The sequence below is a fragment of the Cervus elaphus genome, chromosome X (assembly GCF_910594005.1).
Source record: "Cervus elaphus chromosome X, mCerEla1.1, whole genome shotgun sequence".
In the NCBI taxonomy this organism is placed as follows: domain Eukaryota; kingdom Metazoa; phylum Chordata; class Mammalia; order Artiodactyla; family Cervidae; genus Cervus; species Cervus elaphus.
Window position 1 is genome coordinate 137,704,110 of NC_057848.1, and position 26,732 is coordinate 137,730,841.

At 40.6% G+C, this 26,732-nt stretch overlaps 1 protein-coding gene across 1 annotated transcript in view; it reads right to left on the reverse strand.

The window, feature by feature from the left end:
• Positions 1-26,732, reverse strand: part of XK (X-linked Kx blood group) — a 55,685-nt gene that overhangs the window by 23,084 nt on the left and 5,869 nt on the right. Inside the window, exon 2 of the mRNA XM_043895067.1 lies at positions 23,402-23,664. Within this exon, the coding sequence (XP_043751002.1) occupies positions 23,402-23,664 (263 nt within the window). The remainder of the gene's footprint in view (positions 1-23,401; positions 23,665-26,732) is intronic.

Sequence of the window (26,732 nt, forward strand, 5' to 3'; positions counted from 1 at the left end):
GGTTTGGGCTGCCTAGATCACTTCAGAGCAACAACGGGCCCTCATTTACAGCCACAATGTCCCAGAACCTGGCTACATGCTTACGAATCAAATACCGCCTCCACTCATCCTGGCAGCCTCAAGCCAGGAAAGGTAGAGAGAGCCAGCCAGACTCTTAAAAGGGCTCTGGCCAAACTATGTCAAGAAACACATAATAAATGGATCCATATGCTACCCATAGCCCTGATGAGGGTACGGGCAGCCCCCAAGCAGCCACTATTATTAAGCCCTTATGAAATGATGTATGGACTTCTGATTTGTTTTTTGACAAGGATGCCAATACACTCCTAAAACATATAATTGACCTGGGAAAGTTTCAACAAGAACTACAACGATATGGAGAACAGATCCTCCCTAGGCCACAGAAAGACTTGAAAATTCCCCAAGTAGAGCCAGGGGACCAAGTATTAGTAAAGACCTGGCAAGAAAAAGGGAGTCTAAGCTAGCTGTCTGAGAAATAGACAGGGCCATATCAGGTTGGCCTAGTAACCTTAATTGCTGTAAAAGTGAAGGGTCTATCTGCCTGGGTCCACAATTCTAGGATAAAACCCTATGGCCTTCAGGAGGGGGAGATGGGGACTGAGACTCCAAAACCAGAGGACAACTATTCCTGTGAAGCTGCTGAAGACCTCTGACTCTTGTTCAGGCGGAACCCCATCAAATCTCCCTCAGATAAGTAGAATGCATCCTATGATCTTCCTCCTCTTCCTGACCATGTCTCCCTGTATGGCTATTAATCTCTCCCTAAATGATGCATATACGCTTGCAAACCACACTGCTTCTCAACCTAACCTAACCAGCCCTTGCTGGATCTGCATTAATGGCAGAAGCTGGGGATATGTCCAACCTATCCCAGGCTATCAGTGGCCCACCCTTGCAGCCCAGCTACATGCTGTCACCCAGCACACCCCATCTGGTCATGGTATGGCCTTTTGGGAAAAAGGGGAGAAAAATTTCATGCCTTGGGATCAGCAACAGCTATCTATATTTACTCCCACAATAACATCTGCAATCCCACCCGAGCCCTTATTTTCTCTCTTGACTAACATTCCCCAAGTGACCTTCCCTATCTGTCTAAAAAGCAACTCCCTAACAGGGGTGTCAGTGGGAAATCTGGACAACTCATGATGTGGGGTAACCTTCACTGTTGGAACTGATGGAGAAAACTGGGATCTAGAAATTTCCCTAGAGTATTACGATTTAGCCCAAAGTCTGGGAACTAGAGGCTCTGGCAGAACTGACATGCTATACCTATCCCTGAGCATGAGGCTCTCCTCGGAAGCTGTTAACCAGTTTCGAAAATCCGTGCTCTGTTCTGGACGACCAAAAAACCACACCCATGCATTCTGGTTTCTAAATCGGGCAGGCAACTCTGACCCCTGTTATTCCCTTGTAGGGGTACCCACCCCTGAAAACCTAACCCTATGGTGGGAGCCTAAAAGAGATACTCTCTACCTTGAGGACAAAACCCAGGATGCCTCACAACACTTGACTCCCTTCCTTAAATGCCCTCACTGCTGCCAGTTTTGCAGCAAGTGGAGTGACGGACTCCTCCCGGTTACTAAAAGACTGCCCCTGTTCCATTATGCCATGATCCAGTTCTAAGGCGGATGGAAATCCTGTTCCTCTTTGGCAAACCTGTTGTGCTGCATACCATTTATGGGTCTAGTGATAACTATCTTACTAGGCCTCCTATCTGGTCCCTGTATACTCCAACTCCTTACAAAGTTTATTTCCAGCAGTTCCAAGCCAAACTGATGTTACTACAAGGGTGGAAGCTGGTTTCAGATGTGGAACACCTCAACTTAAACCCAGTCATGGGGTCTATTTCATATGTGGGGATAAAGCTTATTTATCCCTACCACCTTTTTGGTCCGGAACTTGCTCCCTAGGGTATGTCACGCCCCACATAGATCTGGCCTGGAATAAAACCTCCTTGCCTTTACCAGTATATACCAACCAGAGGATACGTCGTGCGGTAATACTTACCCCTATTTTCCTGGCATTAGGACTGACTGCTGGTTTGACAGGAGCTGCCATGGGGGGAACTTTTTTACATAAATTTCGGCAGCTTTCTATCGACACTGCTGTATCCATAGAAAATTTGGCAAGGACCCTCCAATGCCTACAATACCAGTTAGACTCCCTAGCTGCAATGGTGCTACAAAATCATCAGGCCCTAGATTTACTGACTGCAGGACAACGGGGAACTTGCCTCTATCTAAAGGAAGAATGCTGTTTTTATTATAACCAGTCTGGGCAGGTCCAAGAAGATATCAAGGGGCTTTTGAAACAGGCCACAAAGATCTGGGATTTGAGTTCAATGGGTGTATGGAGTTCTCCTTCTTTCCCTTCTTGGCTCCTACCATTTATGGGTCTAGTGATAACTATCTTACTAGGCCTCCTATCTGGTCCCTGTATACTCCAACTCCTTACAAAGTTTATTTCCAGCAGTTCCAAGCCAAACTGATGTTACTACAAGGGTGGAAGCTGGTTTCAGATGTGGAACACCTCAACTTAGATCAGGCAGAGAGAGACTCCTGCTCTGCTAGGCGGGACTATACCCATGCAAAGCAGGAAGAAGTTACAGAAGAAAGAGACCCTCATCTCAATTCCCAAGAAGTATCTTGAGTATGAAGTCTTTTGGGGGGAGTTGTTAGGGGAAGCACACTGACTGAAACTGCCCACCCTGGCCAGGGACTCTAGTAACCATTTGCATGAGTTGTTTTATGACAGGAGGTCCTGCTAAGGAACACAGAACTAATAAGCCACTACCAACTGGAAGAGTTCGGGAAGGGTCAAAGGGAGACACTGCCTGTCTGTCCACCTCCCAGAATCCCTCTCGCTAGCAACCATCTTGGCTGAGCCATCCATGTGCCACCAGGAAGGACTGAGTCAGAATGATTGGCCAAAGACAACCCAGAAACTAATCCAATCAACATAAAACCCAAGACTGCAAGCCACATGGCAGAGAAGTTCTCCTGGGTTCCCTTACCCTGCTGCTCTCCGCCTGGGTGCCCTCTTCCAATAAAATCTCTTGCTTTGTCAGCATGTGTCTCCTCGGACAATTCTTTTCTGAGTGTTAGACAAGAGCCTGCTCTTGGGGCCCTGGAGGGGGCCCCCCTTCCTACAACACATAGCTATGTTTACTTTTTGATAACTCATCAGATTTCACCCATATAAGTATAATTTTCTATATACATTTTATACCCCAATAACATTTTTTTATTTAAAAATATTTAGGTGTATTAATACTATTCCTTAGGTGGTGCTGGTGGTAAAGAACCCACCTGCCAATGCAAGAGATGTAAGAAATGCAGGTTAAATCCCTGGGTCAGGAAGATCCCCTCAAGGAGGGCATGGCAACCCACTCCAGTATTCTTGCCTGGAGAATCCCATGGACAGAGGAGCCTGGTAGGCTACAGTCCATAGGGTCACAAAGAGCTGGACACGACTGAGCAACTTAGCACACAGCACAACTAGGCAAGTCAATAAATGTTTATTAAGTAGATTTTTTTTAAAGGCAAAAGACTACTCTTTCATTACTGTAATGAAATTATTTCATGAATAGTTTCCTCCCTTACCCTGGCAAAATGCCAAGTAGAAAACAAACATAAACCCCTACCTGAATCACTATAGCAAAACCTGTTCTACAGATGTAACCAGAACAACATCCTAATACCACAAAACACATTTTAAAGTTCTAGTGACTAAGACCTTACTGTTACCAAGATGCTTCTTGAACATCTGCCAGTTTACCAGCTGTTTAGTCAGAACTTGAGGATTTTCCTTTTAATACATATTTGCATCTTGTTTAATATTCAGAATTGTCAGAACAAATATTATGGCATGTCAATCACAGCACATATGATGTGAATGCTTTTGCTATTTTTCTCCCAGATATATTTCAATTTCTTACCTAAGGAAACTGGATGATAAGATCTGTTCCAGCTCATCTGTCTTATGTTCAAAAAAACTACTGTACTCAACTCATGTCAGGGACTATTGTAAACACTTTACAGGTACTAATCACTTAATATTAACAACAATTCTATAAAGTAGACACTGTTGCTATCCTCATTACACAGATGGCAAAACAGGAACTTAAAAGTGCTAAACAACTTTCCAGAAAAAACTCAGCTAGCAGAGCTGGAATTCATACCTAAGCAGTCTTGCTCTTGAGTCTTGGTCTTAACCAACGGGAAATTCTGCCTAAATAAATATTAAATATAACGAGGTCTAGCAGTGGTCTTAGCTCTACTTTTTATCTTCTTTATCAATGGGTGGCAAGAAGCAGGAGTCTGCTAACCTTAAAACTGTCCAGGGCCTCAAAAAGTCTGGAGAATCCCCTCTTGCCTACAGTATTGTGGAGAACTGTCCAATTCTTTTTTTCCCACTGAGCCCAAATTCTATACCTATTTCCTATTGTATGAGTATTCTATACATAAAAGCTTCTGGAAATCATGCTATCTAGGCACCTAGGCGCTGGTAAGCCTCACTGCAGGAACTTTGTTTCTGGGAATCACCTCCCAAGGCAAAACCAATGGTCAGAAACAAGAGGGACAGGCTCCTCTATCTGCCTACCAACTTTCTTATCAACCTGCCTCAGGCAGAGAGAAGAGGCATCAGTGTGTTGAAATAGAGAAAAAACACTCTTGCTCTCCATAGCCACACAAAGGAAGTCAGTACCTGACCCAGATGCAAGGCCCTCTATCAGATTTTCTAACAGCAAAACAGTCAGCAGGTCCACTTAGAACCCTGCATTCTGCTGCGGATTCTCACCTCAGGCAAAGCACAGCAAAGCTTCTTAAAACACAGTTACTCATGTTTAGTGAGCTTTGTAAACAATCAGGCACAGCCACTCAACCCTCCAAAACGGAAATAAGCTTTTGCATTTTCTGCCTTCGACACCACTGGAACCAAAGGTGCTCACAAACATTTGCACACACATCCTTACCTGCACTAGTCATTTCTAGTATATTTTGATTTTTCCTTCCGTCTTTTCAAATGCTTTATTCTATTCTCTTATTTAATGGTCTTGTTTTATATGTGCTTATGGCTATAAACCTTTTAGAAATATATAAGAAATAAAAAAAATTTTAAATGGCTATATAGGGGCTTCCCTGGTAGCTTAAAGGTAAAGAATCCGCCTGTCAATACAAGAGACACTGGTTCCATCCCTGATCTGGGAAGATCCCACATGCCAAGGAGCAACTAAGGCTGTGCACCACAACTACTGGGCCTGTGCTCTAGAGCCCGGAAGCCACAACTACTGAGCCCATGGGCTGTAACTACTGAAGCCTGTGCTCCACAACGAGAAGCCACCACAATGAGAAGCCTGCATACCGCACTGAAGAGTAGCCCCTGCTTGTACTGAGCCCATGGGCTGTAACTACTGAAGCCTGTGCTCCACAACGAAAAGCCACCACAATGAGAAGCCTGCATACCGCACTGAAGAGTAGCCCCTGCTTGCCACGGCTAGAGAAAAGCCAGCGCAGCAGCAAAGACCCAGCACAGTCAAAATAAATAAATAAATACAATTATTTTTAAAAAAAGCCTTTGCCTTGCCAAGGTTAAAAAAATGGATAAACAAATGGCTTGGACCTTGCAAAGAAAACATCAGTTCTCCTGTATATGACTGTACCTGTTCAACACGCCTGATTGTAAGCTACACCACCAGGCCTATCAATACTTACTTTACAGAGACATGAGTGAGGAATCAGGTCCTATGCTAGATTCTTTAAACGTAGGCTCTTGAAGGAAAACTGAGAGGCTACATAAGCAACATTGCCAGGCTCCAGTGAACTCAAATACAGCCTTGACATGAGGGGTGGGGAGGAGTGTGTATCTCCCCATCAAGTAGCATTAAGTAACTTCTACTGGCTTGCGGCCACAGACTCCAGAAAAGAAAATCAGAATCCATACCCAGGCAAAAGCCAAGCCTGAATGAAAAGTCTTGGTGGTACATAGAAGCACTTTTCCTCCAGTGCATTTGGGGTGAGTTTAATTTTGGAGGAATGGATATGAACTCACCCTCAACTCCTGCGCACTTCATATTGTCTTACACATCGACATTCACTATTACACAATCATTTGGACCATTGTTTAGACTGCTATAGCAGTTATATATACTATACTGAGTATAGCTGAAAATGCTCTTTGGTGTAGAAAAATATAAATAAATAGTTAATACCCATGTATGTGTTAGTCGCTCAGTCGTGTCCAACTCTTTGCAACCCCATGGACTCCTATGTCCATGGAATTCTCTACTGGAGTGGGTTGCCATTTCCTTCTCCAGTTAATACCTCTCTCTCACTTATTGGATTTGCAAAAGTCAAATTCATCTGGTGTAGGTAGTTGAGAGTAATGTGGGATCCAAATCACAGACGTCTAACATGAAGTATTAATAGAAGTCTGAGAAACTTTCATACTGGAGCAGTCAATACAATACAGCTCAATCAACCTTAGGGTAAGAAGAAAACAAACTAGAGTAAATGTTTTACTGCTTTACTGATGAATAATTTATATATAAATAACTGCACATATTTAATGGGTATAGTTTGATGATTTTTGACATATGCATGTAAAATTTTCAGAAACTAAAATTAAAAATAACCACAAACTTCAATTTGCCCATATTTAACCAAATTTCCAATTAACCGATGGTCTATTTTTAGGTGAAAGAAAAATATTCATATAGAATAGAATATAAGCTCAATAAAAACAGAGATTTTGTCTTATTCACTGCTGTCTGGGATGGAGTATAGTGCCTGGCACACAGTGGGCCTTTAATGGTTATTTGTTGAATAAGTTAATTGATAACAAGGATTTATTATCAAATTTTTTAAAAGAAAAACTGTATCTGAGCCAGTGCTACATAGCTTTTTCTTTACCAAACCATATGCTATTATTTTTTTAAGTTAACAATTATTCTTTTTTTTTTCCATTTATTTTTATTAGTTGGAGGCTAATTACTTTACAATATTGTAGTGGTTTTTGTCATACATTGACATGAATCAGCCATGGATTTACATGTGTTCCCCATCCCGATCCCCCCTCCCACCTCCCTCTCCACCCAATCCCTCTGGGTCTTCCCAGTGCACCAGGCCCGAGCACTTGTCTCATGCATCCCACCTGGGCTGGTGATCTATTTCACCCTAGATAATATACATGTTTCGATGCTGTTCTCTCGAAACATCCCACCCTCGCCTTCTCCCACAGAGTCCAAAATTCTGTTCTGTACATCTGTGTCTCTTTTTCTGTTTTGCATATAGGGTTATCGTTACCATTTTTCTAAATTCCATATATATGCGTTAGTATACTGTATTGGTCTTTATCTTTCTGGCTTACTTCACTCTGTATGATGGGCTCCAGTTTCATCCATCTCATTAGAACTGATTCAAATGAATTCTTTTTAATGGCTGAGTAATATTCCATGGTGTATATGTACCACAGCTTCCTTATCCATTCGTCTGCTGATGGGCATCTAGGTTGCTTCCATGTCCTGGCTATTATAAACAGTGCTGCAATGAACATTGGGGTGCACGTGTCTCTTTCAGATCTGGTTTCCTCGGTGTGTATGCCCAGAAGTAGGATTGCTGGGTCATATGGCAGTTCTAATTCCAGTTTTTTAAGAAATCTCCACACTGTTCTCCATAGCGGCTGTAGTAGTTTGCATTCCCACCAACAGTGTAAGAGGGTTCCCTTTTCTCCACACCCTCTCCAGCATTTATTGCTTGTAGACGTTTGGATAGCAACCATCCTGACTGGCGTGTAATGGTACCTCATTGTGGTTTTGATTTGCATTTCTCTGATAATGAGTGATGTTGAGCATCTTTTCATGTGTTTGTTAGCCATCTGTATGTCTTCTTTGGAGAAATGTCTGTTTAGTTCTTTGGCCCATTTTTTGATTGGGTCATTTATTTTTCTGGAATTGAGCTGCAGGAGTTGCTTGTATATTTTTGAGATTAATCCTTAGTTGCTTCATTTGCTATTATTTTCTCCCAATCTGAGGGCTGTCTTTTCACCTTGCTTATAGTTTCCTTTGTTGTGCAAAAGCTTTTAAGTTTAATTAGGTCCCATTTGTTTATTTTTGCTTTTATTTCCAATATTCTGGGAGGTGGGTCACAGAGGATCCTGCTGTGATTTATGTCGGAGAGTGTTTTGCCTATGTTCTCCTCTAGGAGTTTTATAGTCTCTGGTCTTACATTTAGATCTTTAATCCATTTTGAGTTTATTTAATCCAAACATGTTCCAAATGGTGCACCTCAATCCTTGAAGAACATTTCTAAAATGTATAGGATCTTCTCCAAAGAAAGGTATAAAGATAAAAGATATAAGGCTGAAAAACACACAAGCAAAATGTATTTCTGGGTGGCCCATGTTTACCAGAAAGTCAGATGTCCAGAAATCACATTCCCTTTGGATTGTTTAACTGAGTTTCATGGCACATTTGACACATCTGTTCTGCCAGGCACTCTTACTTTGAAAGAGAAGAAACTGGATAACCAACTCTCTGCTCAACATATTATCATTCTTTTTACTAAGCATTGACTAAAACAATTCAAATGTGCTTCTAAAAGGTTTAAAAATGAATAAAAAAAACTTTGAAATCAAAGTTTCCTAGATTCTTTCTAGGTATTCATCACTTTACACACACATACACACACACACACACACACACTTCCTTTAATTAACCTTGACATTTGGATCCTGGTCCACATATGAAAGAAGAACTCAGAAAATGTTACAGAAGCAAATGATAACAACTGCTTTGTCCATAAGTAGCTAATTCTCAGCAAGTCTACAGTCATGAATTTTACTGTCTTACTTTTTCCTGAACATAGTGGACATATGCCATTGTAATAACCTTGTTACAAGATGCTTTGCATTCATGTTTAATATTATCTTCCCTAGAGAAAATTCAATTTCATTCTATCCACTGAGCCCAAATTACTTTTTGGTCTCTTGAGGCATAATCAGAAATACCAGAAATAGCTTTCAACTTGAAGTAAGCACTAAAAACTACTTATCTCTGGAAATATAAAGACTGGCTATCTCAATCTTCTTCCTCAGGCTCCTACATGTGGAAAAACTGCAGAATCAGCCTTAATAAGGAAAGGCCAGCAACACCAATGACTATTACCCATATACAGCTGTGAGAGCTGGTCTGACCCTTTCTACATGTTCCTCTTGCCCATGTTTAAATCTCCAGCCCTCAGCCAATCTAAGAGTAAGGTGATCTTTAACTGCAGAGGATGTGGAAGGACTGAGTATGTCATATCTGAGAAATAAAAATGTGAATTCAGTTCAACTTTTTAAAAAATTCTTTAGTACATCCACATCACCAGGCTAGGTACTATTAACTATGTGTTTAAGGCATTTTAAAAAGGTGTTTGTAGTAACAGATGAGGGACACTATTATTTATGCATATTTTTCTCAAATTAAAGTTCCCATTTTGGGATAGTTTTTAAAGTAGACATACAAAAGTTGGTTCTTTGAAAAGATCAACAAAATTGATAAACTCCTAGATGGACTGATTAAGAAACAAAAGAAACAAAATGAATTATGAATATTAGAAATGAGGGAATAGCATTACAGTCCTACAAACATTAAATTGTATAAGAGAATATTACTAACAACAGTTGCCAATAAATTCAGCAACGTAGGTGCAATGGACAAATTGGTAGAAAAATACAATATACCAAAAGTGACACATGATGAAGTTAAAAATCTCAATAGTTATCTGGCCATTAAAGAAATTAAATTACTAATAAACTTTTCCCACAAAGAAAAATTAATTCATCATTGTTTTGCATCAAGACCAGAGAAGGTGCTGAAATACCTAATCCAAGCTCACCGTACTCACTTTTTGAAAAGTTACAAATTTTATTAAAATCCATTAAAGTTACCAGTGCTTTACAAAAAAAGAGAAAAGTAGGCACATGCCCTTTGTGGACCTGCTGTCTAGTGCAGTGGTCCTAAAGGGGGACCCTCTCTAAGTAAATAATATAGTAATTAACCTCCATAGGTAAAATATAGCAAGTTAACCTCTAATAAGCATTTCACCAAGGGCCTGCACCACATACTAACATTTTAAGCTTATCTCGTTTAATTTTCACAATAATCTTGTGAAACCTGTGTTGACAGATGCAGGTGACAGATGAAGAGCCAAAAGGTCTGTGAGGTGAGACTGGTCACACAGCATTCGGTGGCAGAACAGGCCATCAGCCCAGACCTTAGACCAAGCACATTTAAACAAACTAACAGCTGTGTTCTGCTAACAGGCTGCCTAGAATGAGCGTGCCTCCTGAATTTCCCAGCCACTGATGTCCCAGAGCTACAGAGAAACCACCAGCAAGAACGTAACATTATACACTTTGGGCTCAGGTCTTCCCAATCCCCCACCGCCCAACAGTGTCTACCTATGCGTCTCAGTCATCTACATTTCTCAATGAGCTCCCATATTTCTTCATAGAATATGAAGAAGCAAAAAGGAAGGAGAGAGGGAAAAAAGAAAAAGGAAGTGAGAAGAGAGAGAAGGTATAAAAAAGCATTAAAAAAAAAAAACAAAACACTTCAGGGACTTTCCTGATGGTCCAGCGGTTAGGACTCTGCACCTCTACTGCAGGGGGCATGGGTTTGATCTCTGGTTGGGGAATTAAGATACTACATGCTGTGCAGTGCGGGTTTCCAAGCACTTTCATATCTATCTCCTGCCTTATCTTCCTACTCTCTTGAGGAGGTAGGCAAGGCAGTCATTCTGTTTTATAAAAAGGGAATGTATGGCATAGGAAGCCATGTAAATCAAAAGGAGGATGAAGAAACAGTATGAGTCAGAACAGGAGAACAGAGGCTGGCAATCTAAACCCTATTTTTGTACAGTATAAGAGTTAATAGTGTTTTGCACACTGTTAAAGGGTTATAAAAACAGACAAAAACCAAGAAGACTATGTGACACTGACCATTTATTGTTTAGTTGCTCAGTCACGTCTGACTCTTGAGACCCCATGGACTATAGCCCGCCAGGCTCCCCTGTTCAAGGGATTTCTCAGGTAAGAACACTGGAGTGGGTTGCCATTTCCTTTTCCAGGGGATCTTCCTGACCCAGGGATCGAACCTGCGCCTCCTGCATTGGCAGGTGGATTCTATACTGCTAATCGAAAACATTTATTATCTATCTCTTAGAAAATTGTTTCCTGCAATAGAATACTTAGCCACAAGAAAGAAAGAACTAGTACTACATTCATAAGCACGTATAGTTCTTTTTTTTTTTTGCATGTATAGTTCTTGAAATATTATGTTGAGCAAAAAATGCAAGTTACATAATGATATCTACAGTATGATAAAGTTTAAAGACCTACAAAACCAATATGTAATAGTCATAGAGACAGTGTAAATGCAGTTAGGTTATGAATCACACATGAGAATGATAAACTCTGAAGTTATGACAAGGAAGCATGATGGGGTGCCCCAATTGTACTAGTAATGTTTTATTTCTTAAACAGAAAAAAAATTTCTGAAGCAAACATGTCATGTGAATATTCAATAAAGCAGACAAGTAGGTACATGGGTGCTTCTTATAATATTCTTTATTCCTGTCTACATGCTTTAATATTTCATTAATGTACAAAGAAAAGATATCTGCAGCTAATAAGTGGGTGTATATTATAGATATTGTGTATGGTTTTCAGTAAGGCCTCCAGAAAAAGCCCCATAAAACAGAAAAAGTCCTCTCATGATCTCCTTGTGGACAAGTTAGAGAAAATGCATATGCTAATATGAGTTCAGTGCAGATGGACTTGCAATCAGATATGCAATCTGTACTCATATGCCTCACTACTTCCTTCCAGGCCAAAGGGCAACTGTCAAGGAGTGCACAGGGCTGTAGCTTTGGGGCTGTCCTAGTCTCACTGTCTTGTCAACTGCTGCATGAAGACATAAACTTATAGCCAGGACAAAACTGGGAAGACAAGAGAAGCATGATTCACAATTATCCGAACAGACTGATATCCTGGGCTTGAATCCAAGAAAAGGAAATAGAACAAGAAAAAAAAATATCAAACCCTACCTTTATATATGTAAAATTATATTGAGCAAGTATAAGATGGGTAAATCTTGATTTAGCTGCTCTCAGTATGGAAAAAGAACTGGGACAATTTATCAGATCATCTATCTGTATAAACCAACTGTGTGATTGAGCTCTCCCAAAAGCTACATTTGAGCACATCAATAAAATCACAGAGTTCAGATTAAAGCAAAAATAAAATAACAGTTTCACTACTATAAGCTCATCATATATGCCTACAATGTCACATTCAGTTATGAATGCCTTGTGTTAAGAGTGACAAGTCAAATGAACCAGCCTATATTTCAGGTACAGTGACCTTGATGGCTACCAAGCATGCCATTAGAGAAATGACTGGAGGGTTTGGAGAACGGAAAAGAAAAGGAAGACAGGACACTTGTGAAAATGTGAAGACCTGCTATGTCGTAAGGGAAGCAGTTGTTAGTGTTTTGACGGAAAAGACCACCTCCATTCAGATGACAGCACTAATGGCAGAGCCTGAGACAAGCTTCTGGATGCAGGCAGCTCACTGGGAGGGGAGCCTAGGAAACAGAGTGGGGGAGGGAAGGAAGCAAGGCTCATAAAGACTACATAACACTGTCAAGCTGGTTACCACTGTGGCCAATGGACATCATTTCCACTGGGGATCCACCATATATACTGGATCCCGAATTATTCATCTTAAGAACAGAGGCTGAAGCTTTATTCATTCACAACCATCTTCCTTAGTTTGCAGGTAGCCCAACAAGTGCTATCTTGCCCACACTTTCCAACACTAACTGAGCTGTGTTCCCTGGCATAGGAGAAAACCCTAAGACAGAAAAGAAGAAAAACACCTTTCATGGTGTCCTGGGACACAGGCTGGACGGGGGATGTTAGCAATATCCATGGAACTTTACACCACAGCTATGCTAAAATCAAAAGGGCCAAGGACAAGTGGCTTGGAGTACAGAAGAGCCTGTTACAGGCCCTACATTCAGCTCTCCAGGCTATGAGTCCATTCATTTCTCCTGACTAAACCCATCAACTTCATGAGCTATCTCCTTTCAGATATCCCACAGACACTTTCAACTCACAATGATAGAAACTGAGAGGAGTCTAGAGCACACCCATGGATCCAGACTCTTTAGTTACATTTGCTGATAGCAGCAGCATGGGCTCCCTCCACTGTGAGTGGGTTAGCCAGTGGATGAGACTCTGAAGGCCCCCGCCAGGCTCTGGAAGCAATTCTTCCTGAACTGGGACATGAATTAGAGAGATGGTCACATCCATAAAGAAGAGGTGGAGCTCAGGATTGGGCACTGCCCTTTCCACATGTTGGAGGCAATGCACCTCCTGTGGTGGTCGTGGGCCTGTCGCTTGCTGGCTCCAAGATCCAGGCTGTCAGGTCACAGATACATGACAAAATGCATTGTCCAGCAGAGGTTCAACTGTCATCCCCCACACAATGCAATAAACCAGTCCTGCTTCCAATTACATACTTCTCCAATTACACACTTCTTTGAATATTCCTGCTCAACATTTCTTTGTCCTCTTTTGAATTCGTTTTAACATCTGTAAATCCCTCATGAGTAATAAAATCTTTTAATGTGTCCATATCTATATGAGTGACAAGATTTCATCCTTTTTGAAAAATATCTTTTAACCGCTTTGGAGCTCACAGTGAGACGCCCGATATATTCACCTGTCAGAGCCAGGTAAACATTGTTCATGGAGAAGTGTGCCTTCTGTGTGGTGAAAGCCCAGGTGTGTCTTTTCTTAGCTCTCCAGGGTGAAGCCAGAATGCCAACAAAACTGTGTGGACTCTGTGTTCTTCTAATTTAAACATGCCTCTCTACTAATGTTTTATTTTGGTTTATTTATGGCTATCAAGTTATGATATGGATGGGGATTTGGTACGAGGGTCTGACTATTCAGAGCTCTCTCTAAATGGGTTCATGGTTTATAGATATTCAGGTCTATATGATTCAGGTCCCTGCCTGCAAAAGAGAATCTGGTTTGTCAGCCTTTTTATTTGTTAGCCCATTTTTTTTTTATCTCAAATCAATTCAAAATGTCATGCCCTTTGGGAAGAAAACAGCTATTTGAAATCTGGACTAGGGAGATTTTCTGCTTGTGTTTACACTTAACCCATGACTGAAATTGTAGAACTGAAGCTGTCTCTGTGGCTATATATACATGTGTCTGTGATTCAGAAATTCCTTCATCTCTGATTGTGTGAGGATGTAATGTTTTCCCACCTTTGGATACATGTCAGTGTTCATCGCAGTACTGTTTACAATAGCCAACACATGGAAGCAACCTAAATATCCATTGACAGAGGAATGGATAAAGAAGATGTGGCATATATACACAATGGAATATTACTAAGCCATTAAAAAGAATGAAATAATGCCATTTGCAGCAATATGGACAGACCTACAGAGTGTCATACTGTAAGTCAGACAGAGAAGGAGAAATATCGTATGACATCCCTTATATGTGGAATCTAAAAAGAAATGATACAAATGAATTTACTTATGAAACAGAAAGACTCACAGACTTAGAAAATGAACTTATGGTTGCCAGCAGTGGGGGGGAAGTGATACACAGTTCGGGAAGGTCATGTGCACACTGCCATATTCAACATGGATAACCAACAAGGACCTATGGTATAGCACATGTAACTCTACTCGATGTTTGGTGCCAGCCTGGATGGGAGGGAGGTTTGGGGGAAAATGGATAAATGTATATGTATGGCTGAGTCCCTTCACTGTTGACCTAAAACTACCATAACATTGTTAATCGGCTATATCCCAATACAAGTTAAAAAGTTTTAAATTTGAAAAAAAATACAGGACCTCTATTCTGATCGGCATATCTAAATGAATAATTGCTTATATAGACTGAATATAACTAAAATTTCCTAAAATATAAAAATGAACTACTAATACTTGAAAAGTGCTAGATTTTAAAATATTTTAAAAGTTCAAATTGACATAATTCATGTAAATCTTTGACTCTGATGACTAGTATAATATTTGGGGTTTAATGACAACTAGGTCTTCTCTGATTCATCAGTGTTAATTATAATACAAGCATACATTTTTAAGCCTCTTGGGTATATTTTTCCTAAATATGTACAGGTTTATGATCAAAAGAACTAGAATTACTCCTACTGAAGGTCTAAGATTACAGGAAAAAAAAATCAATTTATATTTAAGCAAATAGAGTGAGTCATTGCTCTGATAAACCTGTATTTTCCACCGTAATGAGATTTTGGAGTATATTCTGTGGAAGAGCATTTCTAAAATCTTTAGATAACTGAAGGCTCTTCAGTGATATTATGAGATAATTAATAGAAATTCAATGGATGCCTAGAAAATGTCTAAGAAAGAATACTAAAACATTGATTACTAAGCATGATTTGAGTTGATATACTTTTGATTCTTATATATATGCTATAGAGGCTCTATCTTTGGATTTGTAAATGAGTATGTTCATTTCTGCCATGATATAAAACTATAGGAAAGGAATTGCATGGCTGAATAAAGCTGGCTTGAATGTACTCACAAGCTCTGCTAAAATGACAATTTTAGCAGAAATTTACAATGATCCACCCCCTGGTTTTCTCCATGAAGTACCTGTGACTGCTTAAAAGTTATAATTTATGTAAATGAGGCTCTATAAGAATGAGTCTCTACTATGAGCCTGAAGATAATGAGACATTTTAAAAATTAAGGGCAGAAAAAGTGTTTTTGGGCTGAAGTAAAATGACTTGTTCCAGAATGGGAAAGAGGAAGAATGGTGAAGGAAAAAAAAACTGAATGAATATAGAAAGCAGTAAGTTTGTGGAAGAATCTGAAAAGTAACAAAAATCTGTGTTAAACTGCCAAATCTGGCTCAGTTTATGGGTTTACTTTTAAGTCTGTAAAAAAGAGATTGTGGGTCCTTTAGAATCAAATATTACATTGAAGCAAATCTAGAATTTACTTGCTCTCTGAAAATGAGAGAGTTTTCTTGGAGTATTGGTCTGCTCTAATAACAGATTGTAAAAGGTTACTCTGCACCTGTTATTAGTTTCCTATGGCTCCTGTAAGAAATTATCACAAACATGGTGGCCTAAAACAACACACCTTTATTCTCTTACAGCTTTGGGGGCCAGAAGTCTCAAATTAGTTTCTCTGGGTTAAAATCAAGGTGCCAATAGGGCCATGGTCCCTCCAGAAGCCCTGGAGAAGAATCCATTTCCTTGACTTTCCAGCTTGCATTCCTTGCCTAGTGGCCCCATCCTCCATCTTCAAAGCAAGCATACAGCATCTTGCTCCAGTCCTCACATTATCATCTCACTCTGTAATCAAATCTCTCCCTGACTCTCTCTTATAAAGACATTTGTCAAATGTGAGCTGTGTATCAGTCATGAATTATAGGACCTCCTATCAGTTCATAAAGAATTAGAACAAGAAGAACAGATAATACTGGCTGTACACTGAAGACAGAGAGAAGCCCTGTACTATAATACATCATTAAATGAGAAAATGGATCCTTATGAATACTGTGAACTTAGAATTAATTTGTGGTGTGAGTAACAAGTTCAAGTCTCTATAGTGTCCAGACTATAGTGGCCACTATGAGTAAAGTGGGTGAGACATGAAATCCAAAAGAGAGAAGTGGCGAACCAGAGGCCAACCTTAATGGGATAGTTTCTTGTATCTGCAGCTGACTGCAACCACATGGACACCCAGACATTTTAATTTCACGAGAGAAGTCAGAAATCCAGATACTTAGGTTAAAAGTTTGTGATTCTAAGTGTCAGCACTTATGAATTTTCTTTTAAGATGTCTGCGGAGGACTAACAAACACCATCCAGACTAGGTTTGTGAGCTGCCACTTTGCAATTTATGCTGTAGGAAAGAATGTATTACAGGTTACTAGATGGTCCCTCATTTAGAGGTTCTATTTTGGGGACCTAGAGACCTGTTCTAAAGAGTGACAGCTACATGACTGAAGGACCTGTCAGATTCAGGGACCAGGGGAGCCTGGGCCCCCCAAACACCTCTTCTCAGAGGCTGTCTTCAGAGGGAGGCCAGCTTTATTCCCAGGCCTTGTGTTCATGCCAACAGCAATCTGACATTACTCTCCAAGGTCTTTCCAGGCTGGACTCTTGGGCTCATGTCATCTCACACGAGATGTTTTCACCTGTGCTGACCTGTGTCTGATGTCTGACCCTGGCCTGCCCTGACACTGCTTTTGGTCACAGACCTGGTTTGGCAGGCACGCCCTCCCTAGCCCTTGTTCCCACTCATACTGGTTTTAGTTTTCTCACTCCCAACAGGGCACTGGTCGTCACTGGTTTCTGCAGGGCTCAAGTCAGAACAAATCCTCCCTCACCAGTCCCCTTCTGTCTTTTCAAAATGCACAAAAGGCCTAATCTTGGGTGGCTCATGCTTTCCCAAGGGCTGTGGTTCTCAGCCTCTGCCTGTCTTTCTCTCCTGGTGGACGACTCCTGGTCCCAGGGAGGAGGGGGTGTGGCAGGGTGCCTCAGTTAGACAGAGGGGGGCCCTTCGGCATCTGATGAACAGGAGAAAATGTCAGACACTGAATCAACTAATAGGAGAGTAATTAGTTTCCTTCTTCACTTGATGTGACAACTGTTTTTTCAACCTAACACAGCATGTAGAGTGTTTATAAGAACTGTGTATACATCTGAGTCTATCACTTGGGACAGAATTTATATACTTGTACATTTTAAAACATGTATTCAGCCACTGATAACTTTGTTCCTCTCTCAAATAAATGGTGTTAGACAGGTTAGGTATTTCATGTGAGAATGAGATTTATAATTGTGTTTACAATGGGACACATTCATAAATAAGTTCAGTAATCTTTAGTAATCACATGAACTGCTTGAATTGCATGTTTTAGTCCAGGTGATAAGTTTATATAATATTACCATTTAATTTACCAGTTTCCACAAGAGCAGACAGAAGGGTATATTCCACAGAGAGTATCACAGCACTAACTAATAAGCCCTGTCACCAAGTCCATTTTTGGAATGAGGCAGGGTATAAATCAACAATATACGTCAGGAACTTGGGAACTATGTCTGACATCTGCCTTTGTCCCACCTTCCCATTCAATCAGTCATCATCTTGTTCAACTTCTACATCAGTAATATTGCTCCAATAACCCATTTCTACTATTACAGCCTAAGCCATAATTGTTCTCAACTTGACAACTGTAGCAGCCCACTTCTGGGCTTCCTTGTTTCTCCCCTCACTCCCTTCCAATCCATTTTCCAGAGTAATCAGCTTCTAAAACAAAATCTGATCATGACACTGTGACGTTTAAAACTCATCAGTGACTTCCTAGTGCCTCTGGGATAAAGTCTGAAATCCTGGGATGCCCTTTCCTTCTTTTACTTCACTTGATTCATCTACCAGATTTTGGTTTACACTTAAGTTCCCCTGGGAAATTTTCCCTTATCGCCCAGACTTGGTTAGAGTCCCCCAACAGACTTTTACTTTGCAGGATTTACCTGAAATAAAATAAATATATGACTAATTATTTGTTTCCTATTTGCCTATCCTGTTCCAGAAGGATACAGCCCTGTCCACCTTATTCACCACGTTATCCCTGGAGCCCAACACAAGGTCAGGAACACAGAACATATTCAATACATATTCGTTGACTTCAATAAGTGAATTCACATAAATCTAACCCTATGTCCTGCCTCCTCTGCTAGACTAGGAGTACAATTTTCATCCTTAAGAAGACGGAAGTAATCAGATCTACCTCACAGGGATGCTGTGAACGTGAAACAAAATCATGCCAATCACAGTGCCTGGCACAAAGCAAGGATCTGAGAAGCAGTCATCACTACTGCCAACATTGCCACCTTGACTGGAAGAGAGAAGGGCACTTGGAGATCCAGGCAGGCCAAGTGGCAGGCTGCAGAGGCCTTCACAGAACACAGTAACCTTGGTGTACTCACCTGGGCCTCAGACCAACCTATCCTCCAAGGTCCAGAGACTTAATCAAGTCCCCTGAGAGCTGACTGGTCTCACTCAAAGGCTGAGGGTCATAGACAGTGTCCATTATTCATTGACTATGGGGGAAGAAACTCTCCAAAAGTATGTCATTTATATGAAGTATGCACAATAGACAAATTCATAGAGACAGAAAGTAGATTAGTGATTGCCAGGGTCTGGAGAGGGGAAATAAGGAGTGACTGCTACTAAGTATGGGATTTCTTTTTGATGTATCGAGAATATTCTAAAATTAGATAGTGATGATGATGACACAACATAGTGAATATCCTAAAATCCACTAAATTGTACATTTAAAATGGTTAACTTATTGTTGTATAAATTGTACTGCAATTAACAAAAACCTCTCCAGTGGACCATGTGGCTGGCTCCACCTCACCTCCAAGCTCTGCCAAGGTCAAATTCATCAGCATTTGCTACGTGAGCACAGGATAAGAGAGAAAAGAAAGCTATACAGAGTTTGAATGTTGAATGGGATCAGGTTCGGATGGACTTCATGTCCTCTCCTGTCAAGAATGGATATTTTTATTGGTCTCAACACATGGTACGGTAGACAGTGTCCTCCTCCTATATTTTACGAAAACATAATTTTGTGGTGGGTGGCAATGGGCCCAGCCCTAGGCAGGCTGTGACTTATCTAGTCCAGTGTTCCCAAACTTTGCTAAACATAAAAATTACCAGGAGCACTTGTTTAAAAAACAAAAGAGAAAAAAGATCAAAAGACCTATCTTAGGCTACCATCCCACACCTAGCAAATCACAGTTTCCGAGAACGAAGCCTGGTTTTCTTTAGATTTTTAACAAGCTCCCTGGCTCTCACCTTCGGTGACATCATCATCAGGGAAGTTGAAGGAATGCTGTTCAAAGCCACTGGTTGTAACTGTTCCTATGCCCAGCTTCTCTAGCATTTCTTGAACCAAGGTGACCATGTGACCAGTCCTGGTCAATGAGATCTAAATGAGGTTTATTAGCGAGGTTTCTGGGAAAGCTTTTACTTACTAATAATCGGGAAAGGAGTAAATCAAGGCTGTATATTGTCACCCTGCTTATGTAACTTATATGCAGAGTACATCATGAGAAACGCTGGGCTGGATGAAGCACAAGCTGGAATCAAGATTGCTGGGAGAAATATCAACAACCTCAGACATGTAGATGACACCACACTTATGGCAGAAAGTGAAGAAGAACTAAAGAGCCTCTTGATGAAAGTGAAAGAGAAAAGTGAAAAAGTTGGCTTAAAACTCTACATTCAGAAAACTAAGATCATGGCATCTGGTCCCATCACTTTGTGGCAAATAGATGGGGAAGCGATGGAAACAGTCACAGACTTTACTTTTTTGGGCTCCAAAATCACTGCAGATGGTGACTACAGCCATGAAATTAAAAGATGTTTGCTCCTTGGAAAAAAAGTTATGACCAACCTAGACAGCATACTAAAAAGCAGAGACATTACTTTGCCAACAAAGGTCTGTCTAGTCAAAGCTATGGTTTTTCCAGTAGTCATGAATGGATATGAGAGTTGGCCTATAAAGAAAGCTGAGTGCTGAAGAACTGATGCTTTTGAACTGTGGTGTTGGAGAAGACTCTTGAGAGTCCCTTGAACTACAAGGAGATCCAACCAGTCCATCCTAAAGGAAATCAGTCCTGAATATTCATTGGAAGGACTGATGCTGAAGCTGAAACTCCAATACTTTGGCCACCTGATGCGAAGAACTGACTCATTTGAAAAGACCCTGATGCTGGGAAAGATTGAAGGCGGGAGGAGAAGGGGATGATAGAGGATGAGATAGTTGGATGGCATCATCAACTCTATGGACATGAGTGTGAGTACATTCTGGGAGCTGGTGATGGACAGGAAGGCCTGGTGTGCTGCAGTCCATGGGGTTGCAAAGAGTTGGACACAACTGAGCGACTGAACTAACTAAAGGAAGAAAGACATTCCCCCTTCTGCTTCATGCTTTTCTTCCTACCTTGAATGAAGCCATGATGGTTCTATGCAGTAGCAACCCAAAAGAAAGGCCAATGGAATTGTAGGGACATCAACTTTATCAGTGTGAGCAGCTGATATAATGCCAGCAAAGGCCTAACTCCAGTTTCTTCTTAAATGAGCAAAATAATGGGTTGTCTAACCTTGTAGTCAAGTGTTTTGTTTCTTGCACCAAATGCATTCCTAATCATATGATAGTTACTGCCCATGTTGGCCTCCATGACACACCCCAGCCTGTGCTCTAATTATAACTACCCTTCCCCTTCCAGCTGAGAGATTCCTTCCTCAGATATGCTAAGGCAGTGATTACAGTTAGTCAAAACCTATAAAAATGGCAGTTATCTATATTTTTAAGAGGACCATGCCCACTTCCTTTCTCTATACTTATTTGATTTATTGTTTAATTCTCAGGGGACTTATATTATTCCAAGTTCTCGAGGGGCATGTTACAGATATTCTTTGTGACATTGACATTTTATGAGATAGGTTTCATCTTCCCGAATAGAATTCCATCTGAAAAACTGTAATGAGGGTTGGCAAACTTTCTGTAAGGAGTCTGACAGTAAATACTTTATGCTCTGTGGACCACTTATTTTTTGCTACAACTATGCAACTACTCAACTCTGCTCAAAGGGAAAAAAAAAAGGCAGACATAGACAACAGGTAAATCAAAGGGCATGGCTGCGTTCCAATAAAATTTTATTTACAAAAACAAGCACCCCTGATTACATCCATGGGCTGCTGTTTGCCAACCTCTGAGCTAAAAGACAACTTTATTTTCAGTAACTTGAGAAAAAAAATTGAACCGACATGTAAAAATCAAATTGGCTATCACCACATCTGGTCTCTTGCTGTGTTCCTGCCACATAGAAAAATAATGAACTGGGTAAAGGGTATGTTGGCATGCAGAGGACTCACCTTGGTCAATGCCCATTCTAGTTGTAAGTCCCTAGAAAACAAGGATGTTGCTACATTTATTGAGCATCTACTGTTTACCTGGGGCTGTGGAAGGTGTTTTCACAAGTGTTAATCCACCAAGGTCCGAGACCTCAACTTAAAGTTCTGATATATCTTAAGAATCATAGTCACTCTTACATAACCTGGATAAGGGAGACAGTTGTGATATACAAATATCCTGTGACTCAGCCATAAATTAAAGACATTTTACCATCCAGCCTAGATTAGAGGCAGAAAGAAGACTGAGGGAAGTTAAATTAATAAGGGTGATTTATTTTTAAATATTCCAATTTCAGTGTTATCTTAAATATGTATTTTTAAACTTAAGGCTTTTAACTCATTTTTGCTTATCTGTATAGTAAAACTTGCCAGAATACCTGGTTTTCATTTACTTACAATATTTGCAAAGGATTATTTCCTCTTTTCATATGAAGGTTTTCACTTGTGTCCAATGCATGTGCAGTTTTTTTTTTTAAATCTGGCTTAATCAAAACCTGCCCTCAATTTGATGATGTGAGACTAGTCCAAAGGTTAGAGAAGTTTGTTTATTTTAAAGAGGAGATATCTATTAGAACTTCAAGAAGACAGGAAGGAACTCCTGATGCCCTCATTCACTACAAAGAAGCTGTTACAACTATCTCAGCTGCTTTACAACTATCACTGAGTGACGGAGGCACAATCTGAAGAGGCCCAGCCCCTGGCAGCCATCCTTTCAGCCTATGTACAGCAAGTTGGATTGCCTGGAACCTCTAGACTGTGGCCATTCCCCAACAAAAGTCAGAGTTTCCTTTCTTCCCTTTGGCTTGAACCTCGACAGGGTTCCTGGCTGTATCAACAAAGAAAATGGCAGCAGAAATAATGTTGCATGACTTCAAAACCGGATCACAAAAGGGATACCCTTCCACCTGGCCCTTTCTCCCTCTCAGGATACTCGCTCCTGAAAGCGGCCACCATGCTGTGCTGAGGCTCAAACTAGCCCACGTAGAGAGACCAAGTGGGGAAGATCTGAGGCCCCAGCAACAGCCAGCACTGACGTTAAGAACTGTGAGCGGATGAGCCCTCAGTGGACTCCAACTCCCCATCTTTGAGCCACCCCAGTTAACCACAGTGGAGCCGAAGTGAGCGCTTTTCAGAGCTGCCTAAACTGCAGATTCATAAGCAAAAGAAACGCAATTATTTTAACTCACTACGTTTTGAGCTTAGTAACTGTAACAGACTTCAGATGGAAGGCGCATAGAAATGAATTTCACCTGAAACAAAAGAGACCTTATGTTTTGCTCTCCACGCTTCCCAAATGCAAACAGAAATAAAAAATACACATACCTCGTCCGATACTGACATCCTGCCGCAAGACACTTATATACAGCTGCAGGGTCAGCTGGGGGGCTGAGCCCAGGAAAGCCTGGATCACCGATGCCCGGCTGAATGCAGATCGGTGGGTGAATAGCTTGCCCTCTGCCTGGCCCACTTCCTTCTCAATTTCCTCTGAGTGGCCATTTTTTGGCATTTGCCGCTTCTTGGTGATGCTGACATAAGGTTCTTCAATGTGGTTTGACTGACAATAGATGCAGAAGACTTCAAAACACCTGGAAACAAACCAGCAAGTCATGATCATCAGAGGCAGACGGGATCCTGTCTTTTCTCAGTTACCCCACTTTCACTTAACCTGATTCTCAAAGCCTTGACTTGGTTACTCTGGACTGCAACTCCCCCCCGACCCCCGCCACTAAAATCATCCTCTCTAAGGACCAGTTGTGAGCACACAGTCTTCTTGAGGCCCTCCAGCAGGCCAACTGGCCTGAGCATGAACCACGTTGAGAGGTGACGCCAAAGGCCACTAAGGCAAGGAAACCAAGTAAAGAATGGCATGGGAAGTGGTTCAGGCTCCAGAGCTCCAGAAAAACATTCCATTTCCCTTCCTGACATTTATTAGCTGTGCAGCCTTGGACATGTCTTTTAACCCAAGTTCTGTCCCTGAATTACAAAGCAAAGATAAGACCTACTTTGCCACACTGTCATGGAGATAATGCAGTATATGGGGGTGTGCGTGTGTGCGTGTGCATGTATATACAACACCCACCCCCACACACATATTATATATATATATGCACATATACTTTTTCTAGAGCCAACAGATGCCCCAAATCACTTCAGTTTAAAACAGCAGCTGTGGTTGGGAGATCCCCCAGCACAGAGCAGCCTCCCACCTAGAAGTTCCCCTGGAAGACCACATTACCTATTTCTGCTCTCTTAAACCTTTTCAGAACAGGACTAAAGTCAATCATGTCTGGAAGCCTGCCAACTGTCTTATCTATGGAGTTTCAAGCTTGCTCGAGGATGGAGCCTGAACCAGTCACCTTTCTAGACTGATAGAGTAGCTGGCTTTTAAAACTGGATTTTCTTCTATAGATAATAATATGAATAGTGAAGAGAGGAAGAGTACTGATATATACAATTTACACAGACACACACACACACACACACACTTACAAGTGGATTGAGGGATTGATAGAGGGATGGATAGACATGTGAAATAAAATGTTAACTGTAGAATCTAGGTGGCAAGTACTTGGTTGTTCCTTGTACAATTCTTTCAAGTTGTCTTCTGTACGTTCAAAAATTTTCATACCAAGATATTGGGGAAAATGTTTTTTTCCTAGTAATAAAAAATGTTCATGGCTTTAGGTTTCAAAATTGTTAAAGGACATTTTTCCCAAATGTGCATTTTTATAACAACCTTATAATGCTGCCAGAAGATTTTATGGCTTCATTTATTTTATTGAGTGTTATTAACTTTGTACTCTCACCTGGAGGCAACCAAGGAAATGAGAATACATGCATAATTCGAAATACTAAAGTAAAACCTGATATAAGAAAGGAAATGCAGGAACTTCTTTCTTTAGTGAGTACAAAATGGATATATTTTGTGATTATCTTTGTTCATTTGTTCCTGGGAGAAAAAGAGGTACACAGTAGTGTGTTTGTGCAAGGGGGTGGGGAGGGGTGGGGAGGGAGAGGCAATTGTCTGCTACATTTTGTCCACTGGGGTCACGGATACTTTAATATATTAGTTGTGTCTGACACTTTGCAACCCATGGACTAAGCAGTCCATGGGATCCTCCAGGCCAGAATACTGGAGTGGGTAGCCTTTTCCCTTCTCCAGGGGATCTTCCCAACCCAGGGATCAAACCCAGACCTCCCACATTGCAGGTGCATTCTTTACCAGCTGAGCCACAAGGGAAGCCCAAGAATGCTGGAGTGGGTAGCCTATCCCTTCTCCAGCGGATCTTTCCGATCCAGGAATCGAACTGGGGTCTCCTGCATTGCAGGCAGATTCTTAGCAACTGAGCTATAAGGAAAGCCCCAATATATTACGTGAAAACATGTAAAACAATGTGGATCAACTTGTTTAGCTGAAAACAATGAAGTTCAAGGTTTTGAGCTAAGTCTAGCTGATCCAACTGAATCTTCTCTGAGGAAAAACTCAGATCTATGACTGTATAAGGCCTTGTAACTTGACACAGTTGGACCACTGACCACAAGCACCAGAAGACAGAATAAACTGACCATTGTCTTTATTCTCAAGTACGTAATGAATGTGGATGCACTTTGCTAAGTGCTTTGGGGAATGCAAAGATGGTTGCACACCACTGTCTCATTCAGACATGTACATAATCTAAACCAAAAAATGGGACCTAATTAATATAAGTAATATTGATATAACACTGTCAGTTTGTAAGATATTTCTCATAGATTAACTCACTTAGAAAGAAAGGCTACTACAAAAATTTGAATCATACCATTATTTTTAATGGCAAAGTTCTGGGAAAACTCTAAAGGTCCCTAAACAAAACAATGATTAAATAAATCCTAATATGTATATTCAATGAAATATTATCCAGTCCTTAAAATTGACAGTATACACATATATATACTGACATACAAAAATTTTTTATTATATTTGGTAAGCAAAAGGAGTAATGTATTACAATGGAAAATACATAGAAAATTCCATTTTTAATAAAAAGAAAATTACATATATATATGGATACACACACATATACACATAAACAGTGGAGTGCTTCAGCTGGCTCATACTGACTCATGAGACAGTTAAATGGTTAGGAATTTTGTGAGGCAGTTTTCAAACAACTCAGTAGCTTGAAATAGGCCACAATGGAAATCTTTAAATCACAGAAATCAGCATAGACTGCAAATCAGGGTCTTCCTTCCCACATCCCCTCCGTCCCCCTAGATGGTTCATGGTTTACCAGCTTAATGACTGTAAAAATATTAGTGAGGATATAAAACAAAATATTAAGAATTGTTCTCTTTAGTCAGTTAGAGCTTTTAAATTTTTTTTAATTGTGCGTATCTGTTTTCTGCCCTTCTGTCATTCCAACAACAAATATGTTTTACCTGAATAGTAAAATCAAGCTCAGAATTTTTAATGACAAACAAGAAATGAAACAACAGCACATATTAAGAGCTGAATGAATAAAATGAAGGTCAGTGGAAAAAGCAAGTCTCTGGATGCTGAGGAGAAGGCTGTGTTTAATGGAAAGTATTTGCAGAATTATAGACAAATGAGACTTCTTTGTTTACAGTGGAAATGAAGGAAGGTCCCAGAATAAACTAATCACAGAAGTGGCCC